A 25,738-nucleotide genomic window follows, 5' to 3' on the forward strand; every position below is an offset into this window, starting at 1 on the left:
GAATCAGTAATAAAATGTCACCCAAAAAAGAAAACTCCAGGACTGATGGCTTCACTGCTGAATTCTATCTACCAAACTCTCAAAGAACTAATTCTCCTGAAACTATTCCAAAAAATTTCAGAGAAGGGAATTCTCCTTAACTCTTTCTATGGAGCTGGCATACCATGAAACCAAAACCAGACAAGGAAGAAACAAAAAAAGAAAGTAGTTCTAACCTAAAGTCACATGAATGCCTATGTTTATTGTAGCACTATTCATAATAGCGAAGACATGGAATCAACCTAAATGTCCATCAATGGTTACCTGGATAAAGAAAATGTGGTACATATACACCAAGGAATACTACGCAACCATAAAAAAGAACAAGATTATGTGCAGCAATATGGATGGCATTGGATGCCATTATCCTAAGCAAATTAATTAAGGAACAGAAAACCAAATACTACATATTCTCACTTATAAATGGGAGCTAAACACCGAGTACACATGGACACAAAGAACAGAAAAACAGACATCAGGGCCTACTTGAGAGTAGAGGGTGGGAGGACGAAGATCCAAAAACTACCTATTGGGTACTATGCTTATTACCGGGGTGGTGAAATAATCTGTACACCAAACCCACCATAACATGCAATTCACCCATATAACAAACCCACTTATGTACCCCTTGGACCTAAAATAAAAGTTGGAAAATAATAATTAAAAATAAATAAATAAATGGTGCTGGAAAACTGGATATCCGTATGTGATAGAATGAAACCAGACCCCTATTTCTCACCGTATGCAAAAATCAACTGTAAATGGATTAAAGACTTAAATGTAAGACTCAAAACTATAAAACAACTAAAAGAAAACATAAAGGAAGTGCTTCAGGACATTGACCTAGGCAAAAATTTTCTGGTTCACACTGCAAAAGCACAGGCGGCAAAAACAAAAATAGACAAATGGAACTATATTAAACTAAACGCTTCTGCAGAGCAAAGGAAACTATCATCAGAGGGAATAGACGAAATTAAATGAGAGAAATTATTTGCAAACTATTTCTCTGACAAGAGACTCAAATAACAGCAAAAAAAAAAAAAAAAAAAAAATCCAATTAAAAAGTTGGCAAATGGGCTGGGCACGATGGCTCACACCTGTAATCCCAGGGCTTTGGGAGGCCGAGGCAGGCAGATCACCTGAGGTCAGGAGTTCAGGAACAACCTGGCCAACATGGTGAAACCCCATTTCTACTAAAAATACAAAAATTAGCCAGGTGTGGAGGTGGGCACCCGTCATCCCAGCTACTTGAGAAGCTGAGGCATGAGAATTGCTTGAACCCAACAGACAGAGGTTGCAGTGAGCCAAGATCACATTACTGCACTCCACACTGCAGGACAGAGCAAGATTCCACCTTAAAAAAAAAAAAAAGTTTACCCTGGGAAAAAAAGAGGCAACTTACTCCACTAAAAGGGGAAGGAAATAAGAGAACAGAAATTAGGCGATTAGTAAATGATGAAGTTCCTTGGTGATGGCTTCTGCTGTAATCTTTATTTCCTTCCCAGGTCTTGGGCATTTTTATCCAACAGGACTTGGGTCATTGAAGAAAGCTTTTCAAACCATATCTCAAGGGTATGACTCCTTTCTGAGCACATGTCCGGGACAATGATGGCTTCCCCCCGCCTGCTTTACCCTCACTTACCTGGATACCGTCTGCTTGTTTCTTTCCTTACAACCATCCAGGGCTCTTTCTCTTGCTCTAGTAATGTAATCACATCTGGTTTAGAAATGGAACTTCCTGCTTAAAAGAAACGACACATGTAGAATTTTTTTAATACAAAATTTTTTTTTCAAATCTTTGTGACCTGCTTAAACTTACAATAAATTACAAGTCAAAACAATATTGAAAAGAGACTTCAGATAAGAGTGAGAGGTTGAGTAAGAGAACTCTTTTCTAACTATGTTAGAAAAGGACTTTCTTTCATTTAAACTCAGAATCTTATCCCTCGAAAAGAGGTATAACTGAATGGTTGAGAGCAGGAAACTTCAATCCAGACTGCCAGGTTCAAATCCTATCTCTGCTACTCACTAGCAGTATGACCTCAGGTAAGTCACTTAAACTCTGTCCTTCAGTTTTCCCAACTCTAAAATGGGGATGATACAATACCTATTTTATAGGATTGATACTAAGACAAAATAAGTTATATATATGCAAAATACTTCTAACATTGCCTGATATACAGTAGCACAAAGTCAAGAATTATTGTTTATTATTGTCATTTATTTTGCATCCTTAGACATTTACAGCTCACTCAGTATATTCACTAAATGAAAATACATAAACTCCATGGTCTGAAACTTTCAACTGCAAAACAATGGAATGTTTATTGAAGGAAATGAAATGCATTCCCTTTAGTGTTAAATGAATTTCTGTCAACCCAATCAGTATACGTAAATAACAGACATTTTTGTTTGTTTGTTTTTGGTTTTGAGACAGGGTCTCGGTCTATTGCCCAGGCTGGAGTGCACTGATGGGTACAGCTCACTGCAGCCTCAACCTCCCAGTGATCATAGAGGTTTCTCTGATAGAAAAATTCAAGACACTCTTCTCCTTACAGATGGGTTAGAAAAACAAAAACAAACCAACAAACAGAAAATCTACAGTAATTCTGAGATCAAACATAATATGAAATCTGGTTCTTAGACAATATCTTTCAATGAATGTACAAGATTTCAAATTCAGCCCCATGGTCACGAAGAGAGAGGCAATTACAGAGAGGACCAGCGTAACGAAGGAGGCCATTGTGGAGTAGGCTAGATGCAGGGGCTCCAGGGAGGTGCCTGTTTTCAACCCAACAAATCCCAATCCATTCCTTTGGGAACAAGAAGAAGGAATTCAGCCACCTCTTAAAAGATAGCCCTGAAATTCATGGTGAAGAAAGCTGATATTCCAGAAAATAGATATAAAAATAGCTGGGACTCAATGACCTTACCCAGTGAGATCAGGTGGCTGTAGTTCTCCAACATCACATCCCTGTACAAGGTCCTCTGATCAGGCTGCAGGCACTCCCACTCCTCCTGAGAGAAGTCAATGGCCACATCCCTGAATGTCACTGATCCCTGAAACCACAAACACATGTATAATGGTGAAACTGAAGAAAGTTGTTTTAAGATGAAAGGAGAGGAAGTGAAGGAGTGTAGTGTAAGAAAAAAGCAATATGGAAATTCACAGAGTGCCTGCACATTCTTCAAGAAGTCTCCTGCTGGCTGAGTATGGTGGCTTATGCCTATAGTCCCAGCACTTTGGGAGGCAGAGATAGGAGGATTGCTTGAGCCTAGAAATTTGAGACCAGCCTGGGCAACATAATGATATCCCATCTCTGCAAAAATTAAATAAGTAACTGTGTGTGGTATCACGTACCTGTAGTCCCAGCTACTCGGGAGGCTGAGGTAGGAGTATTGCTTGAGCCCAGGAGTTCAAGGCTATAGTGAACTGTGATCACGCCACTGCACTCCAGCCTGGGCCACAGAGCAAGACTCTGTCTCAGAGAAAAAAAAAAAAAAAAACAAAAAACAGGTGGCATACAATTAAAGAATGTTCTTAATCCTCAAGTTCATTATGGTATGAGAGGATAGCAAAAGTATTTTTTCTTGTCATGACAACTGATTTTTATAAGCTGCATTAAAGTCAATAGAACTCACATATTAGATTTATTCATTTTTTTTCTATTTATACGTTGAGGATGGCCAGGGCCTCTAAGGATTTCCCCAATTCTGAGAATTTTTTATTTTTTATTTTTTTTCTGAGACAGAGTTTCACTCTGTTACCCAGGCTGGAGTGCAGTGGCACGATCGCAGCTCACTGCAACCTCCACCTCCCAGGTTCAAGCGATTCTCCTGCCTCAGCCTCCTGTGCAGCTGGGATTACAGGTGCACACCACCACAACAGGCTAATTTTTTTTTTCTTTTTTTAGAAGAGATGGGGTTTCACCATGTTGGCCAGGCTAGTCTCAAACTCCTGACCTCAAGTGATCCACCACCCACCTCGGCCTCCCAAAGTGCTGGGATTGCACGCATGAGCCACCATGTCCAGCCAGAGAATCTGTAATCACCTATCATTCATGCCCTGAATTATCTTCTCCCTGCTACTGCCCACTGTCCTCACCGATCATTTTCCTAAAAGCCTCATAAAGCAGATCACCTTGTCACACTTGCAGACTGAGGCTACTCACTATGGAATTCTACCTTAGCTACCTGGAAAGCTCTAGTCTGTAAAGTTTCAAAGTGTTCCCAAGTGTGGTCAATCATCTGTAACTTATCAAACCCATAAGACCCTGTTTCCCTGTGGGGACTGATTCCTCTACTGTTCCAATATTCTTCCTGACCAAGGTCTGAGCACAGAGCACAGACTGAATAACTTTTTCAAAGAAAACATCAAAGCCAGTAGGAAACAGAGGTACAAATAGGAAGAGCAGTGACTTTTTTTTTTTTGTCACCAACCTTCACTGTAATGGGACAAACTGGGGTGTAAGATCGTGAATTCTAGGTAAGAAGCTTCAGGTTAAATAATAACAGTCACCTAACCTGAAAGTCACCATATTTCAAGGAAAAGAGAGAAATACAAACTTACATGGACCATGTTGCTAGAATTACAAAACTGGTCAATCTTCCTCGGGCTTCTCCCCTGGAAAACAACAACAACAAAAAGGCCACAATTAAAGCTGTGTCTCAAAAGCAAATAACTATTTTATCCTCCGTTCCTATTTCTCAACTACTCCTGCTAACATGCACACTTCCACCCTTCTCCCATCACTCCCCTTGCCCCCACACACACTCTCTCACAAATAGCTGGCAGTGAACGGGTGGAGTAGGGATGAAACCAAGCTCTCGCCTGCATCCCAGGGAACCTGAGGCAGAAGCATGAATGCCGAGCACAGGCATTTCTGCCTTGAAGTTGTGGCTTCCAGCCAGTCCTCCATTCTTGGGATACCTATCTTGGCCTAGGACTGGACCTCTGATCCTGCCCTTAGCAGATCCTCCTCCCCCAGTCCCACCTTTCAGAGCTGAGAAGGGATCGCATCATCCAAACCAGAACCTCTTTGTGAAATCAGGATTGGGTGCAGTGGGGGAAGGCATGAGAACTGGAAAGCATATTTGCACCGGCAGTGTTTGCACCAAATTGCACTGGCAGTGTTCAGCATTCTGAATTCAGCAAAAGCCAGTTGGTTAATACAGTTCAGAACATCCACTTAATAGAATACAAAGTAAATATTAAACGTTCAAGATATATGATTAACAGAAAAATCAGGTTACAAAACAGGATAGATAATATGATTACGTTTGTAAAATATATGTATATAGAAATACTAATAAAAAGACTAACAGACATTAATAGAAAAAAATTTAGAAAATTATATACATGTTAAGAGTTCTCCTCTGTGTATTGTAGCTCCAATTTTCTTCTTTTTGCTTAAGAGCATTTCATGGCCGGGCACGGTGGCTCACACTTGTAATCCCAGCATTTTGGGAGGCTGAGGCAGGCAGATCACGAGGTCAGGAGATCGAGACCAACCTGGCCAACATGGTGATACCTCGTCTCTACTAAAAATACAAAAATTAGCTGGGTGTGGTGGTGCATGCCTATAATCCCAGCTACTCAGGAGGCTGAGGCACGAGAATCGCTTGAACCCAGGAGGCGGAGGTTGCAGTAAGCTGAGATCGCGCCACTGCACTCCAGCCTGGCAACAGAGCGAGCCTTCATATAAAAAAAAAATTGTAACTACATCCAAGCATTAACTTGGAATATATATAGTTATATTCACACACACACACACACGTGTGTGTATATATATATGTGTGTGTATATATATTTATATATATGTGTGTGTGTGTGTATGCATCTCTATATATGGACATATATAAATGTACATACACATTTCTTTCCTATGAGGAAACTTCTCCAAATTAGATGAAAGACACTTTTTATTTAGATATCTCCCTTTGAACTTGGGGGGTAAAAATCAGGATACTCTAATGAACTGTTGTTTTTACTTAACAAGTTTGTTTCCTTTATTTTCCAATTCTTGACCAACACTAAGATGTCTATGTTTTTCTATGTATGTTGGAGCAATCTCTAGAAAAAATTGTCTACAAGTCCCCAACCAATGTCTTGTATGCATTAATGATAGTCTATTTCTACTTTTGAAGTAAAAAATAAAAACAGAGTTATCAGGAAAAAAACCTGAGCCTGTCATGAGATTCAACAAAAGAGGTTAAAGTGACTATAACAAATAACATCAGCTAGTTCTAATATCCTTTAGCTGTATCTCACCAATATAACTAGATATTCTCATTATCAAGATTCTTCTTTGAATGAACACAATGCAGATAAGTGGCATTTGCAAACTATGTGAGAAAATTTGTGAAATATACACCACCATGCTTGGTTCCCCTCTTCACCAAATAACCAATTAAAATGTTATTTTAGATATAATTCTTATAGAATGCCTTTAGATAGAATTCTTATAGAATTCTTATACAAAAACCCTATCTTAGTATATGGGATTCATATAAAACATAACAATTTCTTTTTGGGGGGCAGGGGTGGAGTCTCACTCTGTCACCCAGGCTGGAGTGCTGTGGCCTGATCTCGGCTCACTGCAACCTCAGCCTCCCAGGTTCAAACAATTCTCCTGCCTCAGCCTCCTGAGTAGCTGGGATTACAGGCGCCTGCCACCACTCCCGGCTAGTTTTTATATTTTTAGTAGAGACAAGGTTTCACCACGTTGGCAAGGCTGGTCTCAAACTCCTGACCTCAAATGATCTGCCTGCCTCAGCCTCCTAAAGTGCTGGGATTTCAGGTGTGAGCCACCGCGCCCCGCCCCATGTAACATTTTCTTGAGTATTATTGTTCATAGCATGAATATTGCTTAATGATATATCAAATATTTTTCTTTTCATAATTCCTTATAGACATCATTTTATTACCTGCGTAATACTCTATCACTTGAGTCTAGTATGATTAGCTTAATGATTTCTGTATTATAGGACACTTATTTTATACAAGATCATTTACAATGTCATTCCAGATATCACAATCTTTTGATTCTAGACTACAGTTTTTCACCCTAGGCACTACTGACATATTGTGCTGGATAATTCTTAGATGGGAGAGTGGGGAGAGCTATCCTGTGCATAACACAATGTTTAGCAGCATTCCTGACCTCTATCCATTAGATCTAAGTAGCACCCTCCCCGACAGCATGACAACCGAAAGTTTCTAAACATCACCCCAGCTGAGAACCAATGTTCTATCTAGATCAATGGATCCAAACCTCATGGGTCACATAAATTTTTTTGATAATCTTATGAAATGATACACTATTTCTCCCCCTAAAACCCACATTTATAAATTTCTATAATACTTCAATATTTTATTTCAAGAGCTTTTGGTCCCTGAGACCATAAATGGAGTCACAGGAACTCAGGTTAAGAATTTCTGTCCTACATTCCTTACAGAAACAGGAAAAAAACAAAAAATGCTAAAATTTGTATAGAACCACAAAAGACCCAAATAGCCAAAGCAATCTTGAGCAAAAGGAACAAAGTTGGACACATCAAACTATCTGACTTCAAGATATACTACAAAGCTATAGTAACCAAAACAACAAGGTACTGACATAAAAACAGACACATAGACCAAAGAAACAGAATAGAGAGGCCCAGAATAAATCCATATATTTATAACCAACCGAGTTTTGAGGAGGGTACCAAGAACATACAATGGGGAAAAGAGAGACTCTTCAAAAAATACTGTTGTGAAAAGTAGGTATCCATACGCAGAAAAATGAAATTAGACCCTTATCTCAAACCATTATACAAAAATCAACTCTAAACAGATTGAAGACTTAAATGTAAGATCCTAAACTATGAAACAAATAGAAGAAAACATAGGGGGAAAGCTCTGTGAAACTGATCTGAGCAATGATTTTTTTTGGGATATGACCTCAAAAGCACAGGTAACAAAAGCAAAAATGAACGAATGAAATTATGTCAAGCTAAAAAGCTTCTGCAAAGAAAAGGAAACAATCAACAAAGTGAAGAGACATCTTGTAGAATGAGAGAAAATATTTGCAACCATATATATGATAAGAGATTAAGATCCAAAATGTATGCAGAAGTCAAACAACTCAACAGCAAAAAAAAAACCTGATTAAAAGATGGGCAAAGGACCTGAACAGGCACATCCCAAAAGAAGACATATAAATGGCCAACAGTTTATGAAAAAATACTCAACATCACTAATCATAAGGGAAATGAAAATTAAACCCGCAATAAGATATTAGCTCATACCTGTTAGGGTGGCTACTGGAAAGACAAATGTTAACAAGTATTGGCAAGAAAAGGGGAACGCTTACACACTGTGGGTGAGAATGTAAATGGGCACAGCCATTATGGAAAACAGTATGGAGGTTCCTCAAAAAATTAGACATAGAACTACCATATGATCCAGCCATCCCACTACTGGGAATATATCTCCAAAGGAAATGAAATCCGTATGTCAAAGAGATATCAGCATACCCATGTTTATTGCAGCATTATTCACAATAGCCAAGATATGGCATCAACCTACGTGTCTAACAATGAATAAATGGATAAAGAAAATGTGGTATATATGCAGGTATATTTACACAAGGGAATACTATTTAGCCATAAAAAGCAGGAAATTCTGTCATTTGCAAAAACATGGATGAACCTGGAGAACATCATATAAGTGAAGTAAGCCAAGCACAGAAAGACACATGATCTCACTCTTCAGCCGAATCTAAAAAAGTTGATATCATAGAAGTGGAGAGTAGAATCGTATTTACAGATCTGGGGTAATGTGGGTGAGGGAGGAAGGAGGGCAGTGTTGACTGGGGAAATGTTGGTCAAAGGATACAAAATTTCAGGAAGATAAGAGAAATAAGTTCAGGAGATCTATTACACAACAGGGTATCTACAATTAATAACAATATTCTGTAGTCTTGAAGAATGCTAGGAGGGTGGATATTAAGTGTTCTCACCACAAAAATGATAACTATGTGAGGTAATGCATTGTTAATTAGCTAGATTTAGTCATTCCACAATGTATACATACCATAAAACTTCATGTTGCACATGATAAATACATACAATTATATCTGTCGATTTAAAAAGAATTTCTGTCCTAGATCATTTGAGCCCCTCACTCATTTTCTTAATATACAAGCAGCAGTCGCAATGAATCACATATTCCCAATGCTCCTGTTCTGTAGAGAGTCAAGGGGAATGACTTAAAATGACTACACAAAAAACAACAGTTAAAACATATTAAACATTATTATATGCCTAGCACTGCTCTAAGGGGCTTTACAATATTAATTCATTCTAATGACAGAACCAATATTCCAACCCAGATACTCTGGATCCACTCCCCTATTCTTAACCACAACAGTGTACTGCCTCTCACAGTACACACACACACACACACACACACACACACACTCACACACACACACACGCCTAAAACACAACTGGAGCTGCCAAACTTCAGAGAGATCTGGCAAGTATTACAAATATCATCTCATGGACTCCCTGGAAAAATCCTGGCTCTTGTTGATACCAATTTCTGTGCGGTCACTTTTCCACTACCGAATGCCTCACAGACAATGGAGATCATCCAACCATCTCCATTCTTCCCTGTTTTGAAAAGGAGGTCTGTAAAGACCAACTGATGTCTGGTGTGTGATTCCACCTAAACACTAATCTCCTCCTTCTCAAATATGGGTCTAAAATGGAGCTTTAATATTAACTACTGGAGCTGTATTTCTATACCAGCTTCGAAAAAGAGAGCGCACGGGAAGGTGTGAACGATTTGCCAAATTGTTTTGTGACTATTAAGTGGAAAGGTGAAGGAGGGGGCACGAATCAATTTGCATATCCCCCTAGTTTCACTGAAAATTTAAGGGGAATCTCAATATTCTAAAATCAAAAACGCATGTCTTGAACAAATACAAAGCACAAACTCACCCTTGACTTTAGGTGTGCAGCAGTAACGCTCTCATCCTCCTCCAGGTCCTTCTTTTGGATAATACGACTGGAGAAGGATACGGCAAGCGTGAGACTCCAGGCATTTCTTGGAGCGCAGACTAAGTTTGAAAGCACCCTCCCTCCATAGCCACAATTTCCCTCACTTCACACGAAATAGGAAGGAAGTAAAAGGAAGAGGAATCGATTCAACCAGTACAACCAGTTTGGAGCTGGTTTCTGGGGACAGAGCTCTGAGGACGCTGTGGTTCTCAACATGTAGCTGCCCTCCTGGGGAACACTCGGGGGCACTTCTGCGCTTTCTTGTGTAAAGCTTCATTCTCGGCTCAATATCTGACCTCCCTACTGGGGCCATTCCTCTGCTGCAGTCCCCGCAGCTGTGAAGCGGAAAGAGGGAGGAAGCAGCAGGAGCCTAGGGGCACCGGCACAGTGTCACTCAGCAAAGTGCGCTGCGTCCACACGCCCTCCCGAGCCTGTGCGTAGAACCTCACGCACACACTCACACAGTCCCCTCCGTCACTCATGATCTCACAATCCCCCTCCTCTGATACCCGCGCACACACACGCCTGGGGATCCGGCAGATCCCGTCTGCACCCCGGGGTTCCTACTCTGAGCGCCTCCCTCTAGGCCACCCGCACTGTCGGGTCAGTCAGGCTGGAGCCCCAATCCGCAGAGATCTCCCGCAGCCACAGATCTCTTCCTCAGACGTGAAGACCTTACCCCACTATGTCGTGGACCCCGGAGACCGGAAGTGGACTGGCGCGGTGGCCGCTGGGAAATACAGTCCCGAACAGAAAAAGCCTCAGAAGCCTTGAGCTGTGATCCGTTCAGGTTGATCCCAGCATACTATGGGGGCTAACCCCTAAGGGAGCCGGGCCTAGTGGATTCGTGGGAGTTCCAGCCCGCGGGGTGCACAGGTTGTTGCCATGAGCAAGGATCCCCATCTGAGAAGAGCGTTTCCCTCTCGGAGCGTCAGTATAACTTACTTTTTCTCTCCATGGAGAATGCAAATGAGCAGAACTTTTAAAGAAGAAAGAAGAATTTAAAGTAAAATTATGTCAACATGTAGGTGCTTTAACTCCTTTGTCTCAGACCCCAGCGATAGGCTTCCACTTCTCTGTGCTATTTGAAGGGGACTTAGGAGAAATTTGAAAAGCTTGAACTAAAGAATTGGTTGGTTATATACTAGGAGAGGAAGTGTGGTTCACATTGGAGATTTCAGAATCAAATGTCCTGGATTCTTCGAGACAATGTTCCTGTTATCTGGAGAGAAAAACGTGATTCAGGACGACACGGAAACGGATAAAAATACACAGAGAATTACTTGCCTTATCTTGAAGGATGAATAATTAACACTTTGTTAAAACAGTATAAACAAATGCAAAAAAGGGCTTGCTTTTCCTAGGAAGAGCCTGATTTCACTGTTGTAGTCTAACAATATTTAACTTTCAAAATCATGTTTCTAGTTTCCTATGCTACATAAGGAGGAAACATGTAATAATAAAGAGCAAAACGTCTTTTCATTCCAGAATTGTGACAGAAAACAAATAAGACGATTAACTCAACCATATCAATAATCACATTAAATGTAAATGGTCTAAACACCTTAATTTAAAAAGATTGTCAGATTGGATTTTTTAAAAAGTCAGACCCAAATGTGCATCAATGATAGACTGGATTAAGAAAATGTGGCACATATACACCATGGAATACTATGCAGCCATAAAAAAGGATGAGTTCATGTCGTTTGTAGGGACATGGATGAAGCTGGAAACCATCATTCTGGGCAAACTATCACAAGGACAGAAAACCAAACACCAAATGTTCTCAGTCACAGGTGAGAACTGAACAATGAGAACACTTGGACACAGGGTGGAGAACATCACACACTGGGGTCTATAGTGGGGTCAGGGGAGCGGGGAGGGATAGCATTAGAAGATATACCTAACGTAAATGACGAGTTAATGGGTGCAGCACACCAACATGGCACATGTATACATATGTAACAAACCTGCACTTTGTGCACATGTACCCTAGAACTTAAAGTATAATAAAAAAAGATAATTAAATAAATAAATAAACAAAAAGTCAGACCCAAATGGGTGCTACCTACAGGTAATATGTTAAATGAAAAGCACTAAAAGGTTAAGAGTAAAAGGATGGAAAAATATACACCATCCTAACACTAGTCAAAAGAAAGCTGGAGTGGCTTTATTAAAAACAAAGTAGACTCCGGACAAAGACTATTACCAGAGATAAAGAAGGGCATAATAATGATAAAGGAGATAGCTCATCGAGTAGAAAAAAACAAACATAAATTTTGCTCCTAAAAGCAAAGCTTCTAAGTATGGGAAGAAAAATCTATTAGATCGAAAAGGAGACAGATCCACAATTATAGTCAGATATTTCAATATATCTCTCTTGGTAATTGATAGAACAAACACAGAAAAGCAACAGGGTATAGCAGATTTGAGCTACATATCAACTTACTTGATCTCATTTATATTTGAGAACACTCTCCTCAATGACAGTAAAATTCATCTATGTGGACAGGGGATACTTACCAGTATAGGCCATATTCTGGGCCATAAAACAAGTCTCAATAAATGTAAGAGGATTTGAGTCATACAAAGCATGTTCTTTGACAAAAATGGAATTAGAAATCAATAATAGCTGAATATATAATATATTGTCCAAAGTAGTACAAATTCGAAAATGTATGAATACTAAGGTAATTGAAATTATGTAATGTTTGAAAAATTCCTGTATTAATTATAATATTCTGTTATATCCTAAAGGGTGAAACAATAACATATATACGTTAAAGCAAAATAACAATTTTGTAGTAAGGAAAAAAATTTTTAAGCTATTTATGTTGACTAAACATTAGAATAAAGAGGAGAATAATAATATTTAAGTATATTCTGATACTTTAATCGATTTCCTAACCAATATCACCATTCTTTTTAAGTATTTTCTTTCAATGTGGTCTATTATTTTTAAATTTTGATAAAATTTTATGCAGTCTTCAATGTTGGACTTTATGTTTAATAAACTCAAAATTATAGCTACCTTCAAATGACTCTTCTCTGAACACCATGCTTTTTAAATTGAGATATATACTCTGTATATACTAAGGTAACTAGAAGTCTCAGAATATATCCAATGAAATGGAAGATATCCTCACAAGTATTGTGAATATTGAATATGGAAAAATTAGATTGCAGTTCATATTCTTGTAGTTAATGTATCTTGCCTTCAAGGTACATCTCTTTTTTTGCCATCTCTTTTTTGTACCCTAAGAAGGGTACATTTCTTTGATAATTATCTTTACAAGGCAAACATATTGGTTCTATTTATGATTCCTTTGAATGTTAAGCCAAATTTAGATGCTGCAGTAACATAAGGCTTCTCAACTGCGCTCCATTCTGACACAAATTGCAAATTGATCCAGTTAAAAATTGGAGCATCATCAAAAGACTATTCCCATAGCTGAAGAAATTCCTAAGTAAAATTGAAGAATTTCAAAATTAAATCCTGTATGCCATCTGATATTTCATGACTTAATTCATTCAGTTTCTTTCTTAATTTGTAGGACTAAATCCCATTGTCTTCATGTTGGCAAGTTCTGATAACTGAAATTCAGTTGAATTTCTATGTTGAATAGGAGTGGTAAGAGAAGACATCTTTGTCTTGTGCCAAATCAACACAATCTTAAACAACCAAAGGATTAAAGAATGAATACAAAAATTTAGAAAATATTTTAGATAAATACAAATAAAAACACATGTTACCAAAGTTTATGATATGCTTACTACTAAGAGAAAAATTTATAGCTCTACATGCCTACATAAAAGAAGAAAGATGTCAAATCAACAACCTAACTGTACAACTTTAGGAATTAGAACATGAAAAATAGCAAAAATAAATAAATAAATAAAAGACAAGAAAGGAAGGAAATAATAAAAATAAGAGTGGAGTTAAATAGAGAATAGAAAAATAATACAGAAAAATTACAAAATTAAAAGGGGTTCTTTGAAAAGATCAAAAGAAGTGGCAAAATCTTAGCTGGATTGACTGAGAAAAAAATAGAAAAGACTCAAATTACTAAAGTCAGAGGTGAAAGTGGAGACATTACTAACCTTACAGAAATGAAAATGATTATAGAAGAATATAAACAATTGTATGCCAACAAAATAAACTAAATGGAAAGGAACAATTCTTTTTTTGCAATATTTATTTATTATTATACTTTAAGTTCTGGGATACATGTACAGAATGTGCAGGTTTGTTACATAGGTATACAAGTGCCATGGTGGTTTGCTGCACCTATCAACTTGTCATCTACATTAGGTATTTCTCCTAATGCTATTCCTCCTCTAGTCCCCCACCCCCGACAGGCCCCAGTGTGTGATGAGGAACAATTCTTTACACAAACTGTCACTGATTCAAGAAGAAATAGAAAATCTTAAGAGGAGTGATGTCAGCAAGATTGGAGAATGGGACTTTCCAGCACTTAGCCCTCACATCAATTTAAACATCTGTTTACTCATGAACAAACTTTCACAAGAGCTAAAGTATCCAAGTAAGAGATTAGAGCACCTTGCTGCAGCACAGAAACAGGAAAAGATACATTAAAGAGGCTAAGAAGGACCGTTTTGCATTACCTAGTCCATCACTCTCCCAAGCCCAGAAATTATAGTGTGGTGAGATACCCTCCGTGTTAGAGGATGAATAAAGTGAACACCAACTTTGCTGTGGACCCTGGCAGCAGGACTACTCCACTGAAACCCAATGACCAGCTGGCCCCCTTGACCCAAACTCCAAGTTGGCACCCTCAGCTCCAGGCACAAAGCTGGCACCCACAGATCCAAGCTCCAGGATAACCCCCATGGATACAGGCTGTCAGCCTACCCAGCCCCTGTGGCTCCAGTCTTTAAGCTGGCTCCCATGGTCCTACACTCCAACAAACCCAGGGTTCAAACCCACTCCACCGCATCCAATATCCAGACCTGGCCCAGGAGACCCCAAGTGCCAGGCCAACTCCTAGAGACCAAAGCTTTAGAACCACACCTAAAAACACAGGCTCCAGGCTGGCCTCCATATCCCTAGGACAGCACCCACAGCCTCAAGCTTCAGACTGACCCCTGTGGAATCCAGACCCAACTGTGCCCCAGACCAGACCCAAGCTCCAGGCTGGTTCTTGTGACCCTATGCTCCAGTGGACCCAGGGTCCATGCCTGCCCAAGCAGATTCTGGAAGCAGGGTGACCCCTATGAGCTCAGGACCAAGGCATATTATGGGCCTATGTCCAGAACACCCCAGCAACAGGTCAACCTCTGTGGACCCAGACTTCAGGCTGGTTCCCATGGACACTGTCCTCAGGCCTATCCATTTGTTGACCCTGGCACCAGACCAGCATGTCTGATAACTTCAGCAGTAATCCCACCCACAAACTTCTCTATACAGCCCACCCAATATCTCTGATGAAGGGCTTTCACTACCAAAGCCAGTCTGTAAAGACTAGAAGGGATGCCTACTTCTTCAAATGTTCAACACCAAAGCAAGTTCACAAAGATCATGAATAATTAAGAAAACATAACACCAACACAAATCAAAATAAACCATCAGTAACCAACTCTAAAGAAATGAACATTTACAAAATGCCTGGCAAAGAATTCAAAATGACTGTTTTAAAGAAACTCAGTGAGCAAACAAGAGAATACAGATAAACACTAAACAAAATCAGGAAAATGATATAGGAACAAAATTAGAAGTTCAAAAAAAGAGATAGAAAACATAGAAAATTTTTGCAAACAAAAATTCTGGAACTAAAGAACACAATAACAGATTGAAAAATTCCATAGAATGCCTGAACAGCAGACTTAAGCAGAATAAAGAATTAATGAGATTGAAGACAGGTCATTTAAAAGTTAAAGCACAGGCCAGGTGCAATGGCTGACACCTGCAATTCCAAAACTTTGAGAGGCCAATGTGGGAGAATTGCTTGAGGCCAGGAGTTGAGACCAGCATGGGCAACATAGTGAGACCTTAATTCTATAAAACAAACAAAATTTTTTAATTTAAAAAACTTTAGCTGGGCGTGGTGGTGCAGAGCTGTAGTCCTAACTACTCAGGAGGCTGAGGCAGGAGGATAACTTGAGCCCAGGAGTTTGAGGCTGCAGTGAGCTATGTTCATGTCAGTGTACCCTAGCCTGGGTGACAGTAAGACTCTGTCCCAAACAAAACAAAACAAAAAAAGCTAAAAGGATTAAAAATGACTATAACTACAACAATTTGCCTATGGGTACATGATATATACAAGATACAAATTATACTTTGGAAGGCTGAGTTGGGCAGATCACTTGAGGTCAAGAGTTCAAGATTAGCCTGGCCAACATGGTAAAATCCCTTCTCTACCAAAAATACAAAAATTAATTGGGCGTGGTGGCATTTGCCTGTAGTCCCAGCTACTCAGGAGGCTAAGGCAGGAGAATCACTTGAACCCTGGAGACAGAGGTTGCAGTGAGCTGAGATCATGCCACTACACTCCAGTCTGGGTGACAGGGTGAGACTCTCCTGTCTCAAAAAAAAAAAAAAAAAAAAGGTACAAATTATGACATCAATAATGTAAAATATGAGAAGAGAAGAAAGAGTGTAGAATTTCTTTTTTTTTTTTGAGACAGAGTCTCGCTCTGATGCCCAGGCTGCAGTGCAGTGGTGCAATCTCGGCTCACTGCAAGCTCCGCCTCCTGGGTTCATGCCATTCTCCTGCCTCAGCCTCCCGAGTAGCTGGGACCACAGGTGCCCACCATCACGCCCGGATAATTTTTTATATTTTTAGTAGAGACAGGGTTTCACTGCATTGGCCAGGATGGTCTCGATCTCCTGACCTCGTGATCCACCCGCCTCGGCCTCCCAAAGTGCTGGGATTACAGGCGTGAACCACTGCACCCGGCCAAAGAGTGTAGAATTTTTGTATGCAGTTGAAGTTAAATTGTTATCAGCTTAAAATAGGCTACTACAATTATAAGATGTTTTAGGTAATCCTTATAGTAACTACAAAGAAAAATACCTACAGTAAATACAAAAGAAGACAAAGAGAAAGGAATCAAAGCATATCACTACAAAATATCATCAAATAACAAAGGAAAACAGCAAGGGAGAAAAATGGAACAAAGGAACTACAAAATAGAAAACAATTAACAAATGGCAGTAGTAATGAATAATTACTTTAAATGCAAATGGATTAAATTTGCCAATCAAAACACATACAGTGGTTGAATGGATTAAAAACAACAAGATCCAATAATATTCTGCCTACAACAGACTCAGTTGTAAGGACACACATAGGCTGAAATTGAAGAATTGGAAAAGATATTTCATACAAATGGTAACCAGAAGACACCAGTGGTTGATGGGTGCAGTGGTATATTCCTGTAGTCTCAGCTACTCAGGAGTCTGATGTGGGAGGATTGCTTGAGCTCAGGAGTTCAAGGTCAGCCTGGGTAACATAGCAACACCCATGTCTATTAAAATTTTTTAATTAAAATGGAAAAAAACAGAGAACAAGGGCAGCTATGCCTATATAAGACTAAATAAACTTTAAGTCAAAAAACTGTCATGAGACATAAAGAAACATTATTGTATAGTTATAAAGGGGTCAATTCAATAAGAAGATATAATAATTATAAATATATACGTGCCCAACAATGGAGCACCCAAATCTATGAAGCAAATGTTAAGAGAACTGAAAAGGGAAAGAGATAACAATACAATAATAGTAGAGGACTTCAATACTCTACTTTCAACCATTGATAGATAAAACAGACAGAAAATCAATAAGAAAATAGGGGACTTTAACAACAGTAGACACCAAATTAGGCATAATAAACATATATGGAACATTTCACCTAACAGCAGCAGAATACACATTCTTCTCAAGTGCACATAGAACATTCTTTGGAATAGGTCACACGTTAGGTCACAAAACAAGTCTAAACAAATTCAAGAAGATTGAAATCATGTCAAGTATCTTTTCTGACGACAATGAAATAAAACTAGAAATAACAGAAAGAAAATTGGAAAATGTACAAATATGTGGAAACTCATACACTACCGAACAACCAGTGGGTCAAAGAAGAAATCAAAAGGGAAATCAGAATATATATTGAGATGGCCAGGCACGGTGGCTCATGCCTGTAATCCCAGCAGTTTGGGAGGCCAAGGTGGCTAGATCACGTGAGGCCAGGAGTTTGAAACTAGCCTGGCCAACATGGTGAAACCTCATCTCTACTAAAAATACAAAAATTTGCCGGGCGTGGTGTTGCATGCCTTTAGTCCCAACTACTTGGGAGGCTGAGGAACGAGAATCACTTGAACCCAGGAGGAGGATGCTGCAGTGAGCCAAGATCATGCCACTGCACCACTACACTCCAGCCTAGGTGACAGAGCAAGATGCTGTCTCAAAAACAAACAAACAAAATATATATATACATATATATATATAGAAAGAGAGAGAGGGGTGGGGGGAGGGAGAGAGAAATACAAATGGAAACACAGCATACCAGAAGTTATTGGATGCAGCAAAAGTGCTTACAAGAGGGAAGTTTATAGTATAAATGCTTACATTTTAAAAAAAGAAAAAATTGTCACAAATAAATAACCTAACAATGTACCTCAAGGCCTACGGAGAGAAAACAACAACAACAACAAAAAAAACTGGACCTAAAATTAGCATAAAGAAGGAAACATTAAAGATCAGAGCAGAAATAAGTGAACTCATGACCAAAAAAAGGTTAATGAAATTAAGAGTTGGCTTTTCTGTAAGTCAAAATTGACAAATCTTTAGCTAGACTAAGGAAAAAAAAGAGAGAAAACTCAAAAAATAAAATCACAAATAAAAGAGTAGACATTACAAGAAATGCCACAAACAAAAGGATTAGAAGAGACAACTATGAACAATTATATGCAAACAAACTGGCTAACAGAAAAAATAGATAAATTTCTAGAAACATATAATCTGCCATGACTGAATAATGAAGAAATAGAGCCTGAATAGACTAATAACAAGTATGGAGATCAAATCAGCAATCAAAAACCTACAAAGGGAATCCCAGGACCAGATGGCTTCACAGCTGAATTCCATGAAACATTTAAAAACGAATTAACATGAATTATTCTCAAACTCTTCCAAAAAATTAAAGATAAAGGAATGCTTCAAAACTCACCTTATAAGTTTAGCACTGCCCTAATACCTGATACTCCCATCACAAGCAGCTAGAAAAAGAACAAATCAAGCCAAAGAATGTATAAAAGGAAGTACCACATATAAGAGCAGAAGTCAGTAAAATATAAAACAAATATACAATAGATAATGCAATATCGGAATTTGGTTCTTTTAAAAAATATATATAATTTAAAAACCTCTAGCAAAATGTATGAGAGAGAGAGGAGTGGAAGAGGGAGAGAGGAAAAGGAAGGAAGGAAGAAAGGGAGGGAGAGAGGGAGGGATAGAAGGAATTACTAATATCAGAAATGATAAATGAGGTCTGAATACAGACTCTGTAGACATTATAAGCCCTCAGAAATAATGCCGCATATCTACAACCATCTGATCTTTGACAAACCTGACAAAAACAAGCAATGGGGAAAGGATTCCCTATTTAATAAATGGTGCTGGGAAAACTGGCTAGCCATATGTAGAAAGCTGAAACTGGATCCCTTCCTTACACCTTATACAAAAATTAATTCAAGATGGATTAAAGACTTACATGTTAGACCTAAAACCATAAAAACCCTAGAAGAAAACCTAGGCAATACCATTCAGGACATAGGCATGCGCAAGGACTTCATGTCTAAAACACCAAAAACAATGGCAACAAAAGCCAAAATTGACAAATGGGATCTAATTAAACTAAAGAGCTTCTGCACAGCAAAAGAAACTACCATCAGAGTGAACAGGCAACCTACAAAATGGGAGAACATTTTCGCAACCTACTCATCTGACAAAGGGCTAATATCCAGAATCTACAATGAACTCAAACAAATTTACAAGAAAAAAACAAACAACCCCATTAAAAAGTGGGCGAAGGATATGAACAGACACTTCTCAAAAGAAGACATTTATGCAGCCAAAAAACACATGAAAAAATGCTCATCATCATTGGCCATCAGAGAAATGCAAATCAAAACCACAATGAGATACCATCCCACACCAGTTAAAATGGCGATCATTAAAAAGTCAGGAAACAAAAGGTGCTGGAGAGGATGTGGAGAAATAGGAACACTTTTACACTGTTGGTGGGACTGTTAACTAGTTCAACCATTGTGGAAGTCAGTGTGGCGATTCCTCAGGGATCTAGAACTAGAAATACCATTTGATCCAGCCATCCCATTACTGGGTATATACCCAAAGGATTATACATCATGCTGCTATAAAGACACATGCACATGTATGTTTATTGCGGCACTATTCACAATAGCAAGGACTTGGAACCAACCCAAATGTCCAACAATGATAGACTGGATTAAGAAAATGTGGCACATATACACCATGGAATACTATGCAGCCATAAAAAATGATGAGTTTATGTCCTTTGTAGGGACATGGATGAAACTGGAAACCATCATTCTCAGCAAACTATCACAAGGACAAAAAACCAAACACCGCATGTTCTGACTCATAGGTGGGAATTGAACAATGAGAACACATGGACACAGGAAGGGGAACATCACACATCGGGGACTGTTGTGGGGTGGGGGGAGGGGGGAGGGATAGCATTAGGAGATATACCTAATGCTAAATGACGAGTTAATGGGTGCAGCACACCAACATGGCACACGTATACATACGTAACAAACCTGCACATTGTGCGCATGTACCCTAAAACTTAAAGTATAATAATAATAAAATTTTTAAAAAAGATAATTAAGATAAAACAATAAAAACTTTTTGACATTTGACAATTTAGTTAAATGTCCAATTTTCTTGAGGAATAAAACTTGTACAAATTGACATAAGAAATAGAAATTCTGAATTATCCTTAATCTATTAAAAAAAAGGACTAGTATTTTTTTAATTCTCCCAAAAGAAAATTCCAAGTCTAAATTGCTTCACTAATGAATCCTTCTAAACATTTAAGAAATATCATCAACCTTAGACAAACTCATCCAGAGAATAGAAAAAAATGGAAACATTTCCCAACTCATTCTAAAAGTCCAGTCATTCTGATATTAAAACCTGACAAGGATACTTCAATTTGTATCTTATAAACATAAGTACAAAAATCTTTACCAAAATAATAGCAAATCAAGAAAAATATAAGAAGTATAATATATCACAACCAAGTAGGGTTTAAGAAATGCAAGGGTAGCATAACATTAAAAATCAATCAGTATAATTCTGGTATATTAACAGAAAATACAATCGTCTTGGTAGATTCAGAAAAACCACTTGATAGAAGTCAGTAGTTAAAACACAGCAAACTAAGAACAAAAAAAGCTTCCCTATTTTTATAAATATCATCTAATATGATTTGCTAAAGAACTTTAAAAAGCACTTTAGCAAATCATAAGATTTTTAAAAATGATTTAAAAGTTCATTTTAATCATAAGATTTACAAAGAACTTTAGCAAATCATAATTAATGATGAATTATTATAATTAACGTGAAAAATTGAAAGCTCTTCTTCTGAGATGAGAATTAAGCAAGGATACCCATTCTCACCACTTTATTTGAGGCTCCATTCAATGCATTAAAGCAAAACATATGAATAAAAGGCGTATCAATGGAATGAAAATAGACAACCTGTTGTTACTCACAGATGACATCATGGCAAAAATAGAAAATAAAAATGAATCTACAGCAATGTATTATATAATTTAGCAATGTCACTGGATTTAAATATAAAGTACAAATACAAAAAAGAAATATTATTTCTGTGTAATTTCTAAATACTACCAACAAAGAAATATAAAATGAAAATTTTAAAGTGGTGCCATTTAAAATATCAAGTATCTAGAAAAAAATCTAATAAATGGTGTAGAAAACTTCTACACTAGCCTAGCCCAGTGGTTCATGCCTGTAACCCTAGAACTTTGAGAGGCTGAGGAGGGAGGCTTGCTTGAGGGCAGGAATTCAAGACGAGCTTGGGTAACATAGTGAGACCCATGTCTCTACAAAAAATATTTAGCTGGGCATGATGGTGTGCCCCTGTAGTCCCAGCTACTCAGGAGGCTAAATTGGGAGGATCACTTGGGCCCAGGAGGTCAGGCTGCAGTGAACCATCATCACGCCACTGTACTCCAGCCTAGGTGACAGAGTGCGACCCTGTCTCAAAAAAAAGACTTTGGGAGCCTGAGGTGGGAGGATCACTTGGGCCCAGGATTCTAGACCAGCCTCAGCAACATGGTCAAACCCCAAAAATTTTATAAAAATTAGCCAGGCATGATGGCACACACCTGTAGCCTGGGAAATCGAGATTGCAGTGAGCCGTGCCACTGCACTCTAGCCTGGGCAGCACAGCAAGACCTTGTCTCAAAACAAAAACAAAACACAAATTGTTCCTGGAAAAAAATTAAATAAGACCTAAATCAGCAAGGGATACACTGTTTATAGATTGAAATACTCAATTTGGCTGGATGCTGTGGCTCACACCTGTAATCCCAGCGCTTTGGGAGGCCAAGGTGGGTGGATCACCTGAGGTCAAGAGTTCAAGACCAACCTGGCCAACATGATGAAACCATGTCTCTACTAAAAATACAAAAGTTAGATGGGCATGGTGGCAGCCACTTGTAATCCCAGCTACTCAGGAGGCTGAGGAATCGCTTGAACCCAAGAGGTGGAGGTTGCAGTGAGCTGAGATTGTGCCACTGCACTCCAGCCTGGGCAAAAAAAAAAAAAAAAAGATTGAAATACTCAATTTTTAAAAAATATCAATCCTTCCAAATAGATATATACATTAAATGCAACCCCAGTGAAAATTCCAGCAGGATTGTTTGTGAAAATGTATAGGCTGATTCCAAAATGGAAATGGAAAGATCAGAGATGAAGAAAAGTTCATTGAAGAGAAACTGAAGAAAAGAACAGAGCTGGAGGGCTTACTTAAAAGCCTTTATAATTAAGATAATGTAGCAATGGCACAGAGTTAGACAAATAGACCAATGGGAAAGAGTAGAGATTACAAAACTGAAGTAAAGACAAAACTGTATTCCCAAAAAAGTTGTGCCTAAGTGTCCCAAAGACATACACAAAAACAGTGCTGTTATGACAGTGGAAAAATACAGTGATATGAAAATAAAAACTGGCTGGGCATGGTGGCTCATGCATGTAATCCCAGCACTTTGGAAGGCTGAGGCGGGCAGATCATCTAAGGTTAGGAATTCGAGATCAGCCTGGCCAACATAGCGAAACCCCATCTCTACTAAAAGTACCAAAATTAGCTGGGCGTGATGGCGAATGCCTGTAGTCCCAGTTACTCGGGAGTCTGAGACAGGAGAATCACTTGAACCTGGGAGGCAGAGGTTGAAGTGAGCCAAGATTGCACTACTGCACTCCACGCTGGGCAAAAGAGCAAAGCTCTGTCTCAAAATAAATAAATAAATAAATAAATAAATAAATAAATAAATAAAAAGAAAGAAACTAAAAATTTCAACTACATGCAATAGTATGTATGAGTTTCAGGACATAATGTTGAGCCATAGAAGTCAGGCACAATGAGTATATGTACTGTGTGATTCCATTTATACAAAGCTCAAACACAATGAAACTAATCTACAGTTTTAGAGATTTGGATAGTGGTAACCTTTGGGATTAGTGACTTTATTATGGCATGAAAGTAGACCCTGGGATGTTGGTATTACTCTGTTTCTTAACCTGGATTTTGTTTTCAGGAGAGTATTCAAATTATGAAAATGTGAAGGTCTGTACACTTATGATTTGAACTCTTTCCTTTGTGAATGTTGCACTGAAATAAAATGTATGGGAAAAAAGACATAAGGTTAGGTAAATAATAGCCTGGAACTTTCATAAATCTTTTTTTTTTTTTATCTTTTGAAAAAAGATGTTACACTGTCACTCAGGCTGGAGTGCAGTGGCACTATCATGGCTCACTGCAGCCTCAACCTCATGGAAAATAACAAGTGTGATGTCAGTCTGAGGTCGGACAGGCAGTTGTTGGGCAGATGTCCTTGCAGAAGTATTTTTTTGTGTAAGATTACAATGGCCTTTGTGCAAGGTTGTGGTTTTGTTTTGTTTTGTTTTGTTTAGACACAACTCAAGTGATCCTCATGCCTCACCTCCCAAATACCTGGGACTGTAGATGCACGACATCTTGCCCAGCTCGATTGTGAGTTTTGCAAAGTCTTTTCTGTTATCAGGCATACAAGCTGAGAATCCCCTCTTCATAGCCCTCTTCATCCAACTCTATTTGTCAGGATTTGTTTAACATTAGTGATTCCATTTTGATTCTGGAAACTTTCACATTTCCCTCTTTCATTCAAGATCTTTCTCCAAAAACATCACTGATCAATCATCCTGTAGTTAAATTTTTATGTCCCTTAATGCTGACATGAACCTGTTGCAGTTGCTGGTCTTGACCCACATTGAGGGAAGTGATTGGTGACTAGGAATCAGTGTGAAAACCCTTTGAGCCACATTTAAACAACAAGGGGGATTTCAAAGGAGTGGCTGTTATGCCAAGTCTACGTGGAATCCATTACTAAATTCTATTTTGTCTGTTCTGTAGTTTTTTGGTAATCATCTGAAAGTGCTTGGCTAGCATTATTTTATTAGGAGTTGTATTCTGCAAAATTAACAAGTAACAAATACAAAGTTTTTAAAAGGGACAAAAACAAAGTAAAACTAACTGCAGTATGACAATCCCAGTTTGCATAATGGTCTTGAGACATGAACCTAGGCTTAAAGACAACTAATTGAATATAACAAGTGACCACAGAAAATTAGATGAGACCTATTGTAACCATGTGGCCTGTTTTCTTATTTTGTGTATATGCGTCTCTACTTTCCCAGAGGAATCTATCCAGGTACAGCATGTAACAGTATTAGCAATAGTACAGACCTTTTCTTATTTAACCAATAGATGCTAAAGGATTTCTTAGGTTAAGATTTCTTAAGTTACCAGCAGAAGCTGTTGAACGTAAAATTTCATTTACACCATAATATGGTTTGGCTCTGTGTCCCCACCCAAATCTCATGTCAAATTGTAATTCCCAGTGTTGGAGGAAGGGCCTGGTGGGAGGTGGCGGACTTCCCCCTGTCCCCCTTGCTGTTCTCGTGAAAAATGTGTAGCACCTCCCCACCTACGCCCTCTCTCTCTCTCTCTCTCTCCAGCCATGTGAAGATGTGCCTGCTTCCCCTTCACCTTCCACCATGATTGTAAGTTTCCTGAGGCCTCCCCAGAAACAGAAGCCTGTACAGCCCACAGAACAATGAGCTGATTAAACCTCTTCTTTATAAATTACCCAGTCTCAGGTATGTCTTTATAGCAGTGTGAGTGTGGACTAATTACACCATTATCCTGATAAGTGAAAACGGTAACATTAAGGGGAGCCTTGGGGAAAGCTGTTTACAACATAACAACATCAACTTCTCCTCCTGACTGGTAGTTTGAATGTCTGGGCATGACATTGGGTGGTTTGGAGAACTTTTTGTATGGTCCATACATCTGG

The 25,738-nt window shown here is 38.6% G+C and overlaps 1 protein-coding gene across 1 annotated transcript in view; it reads right to left on the reverse strand.

The window, feature by feature from the left end:
• Window positions 1–25,738, reverse strand: part of LOC100978560 (zinc finger protein 780B) — a 110,191-nt gene that overhangs the window by 47,369 nt on the left and 37,084 nt on the right. Inside the window, 3 exon segments of the mRNA XM_063600266.1 lie at window positions 1,682–1,777; window positions 2,973–3,099; window positions 4,610–4,663. Coding sequence (XP_063456336.1) covers window positions 1,682–1,777; window positions 2,973–3,099; window positions 4,610–4,663 — 277 coding nt within the window.

Source organism: Pan paniscus, chromosome 20, assembly GCF_029289425.2.
Source record: "Pan paniscus chromosome 20, NHGRI_mPanPan1-v2.0_pri, whole genome shotgun sequence".
NCBI lineage: Eukaryota > Metazoa > Chordata > Mammalia > Primates > Hominidae > Pan > Pan paniscus.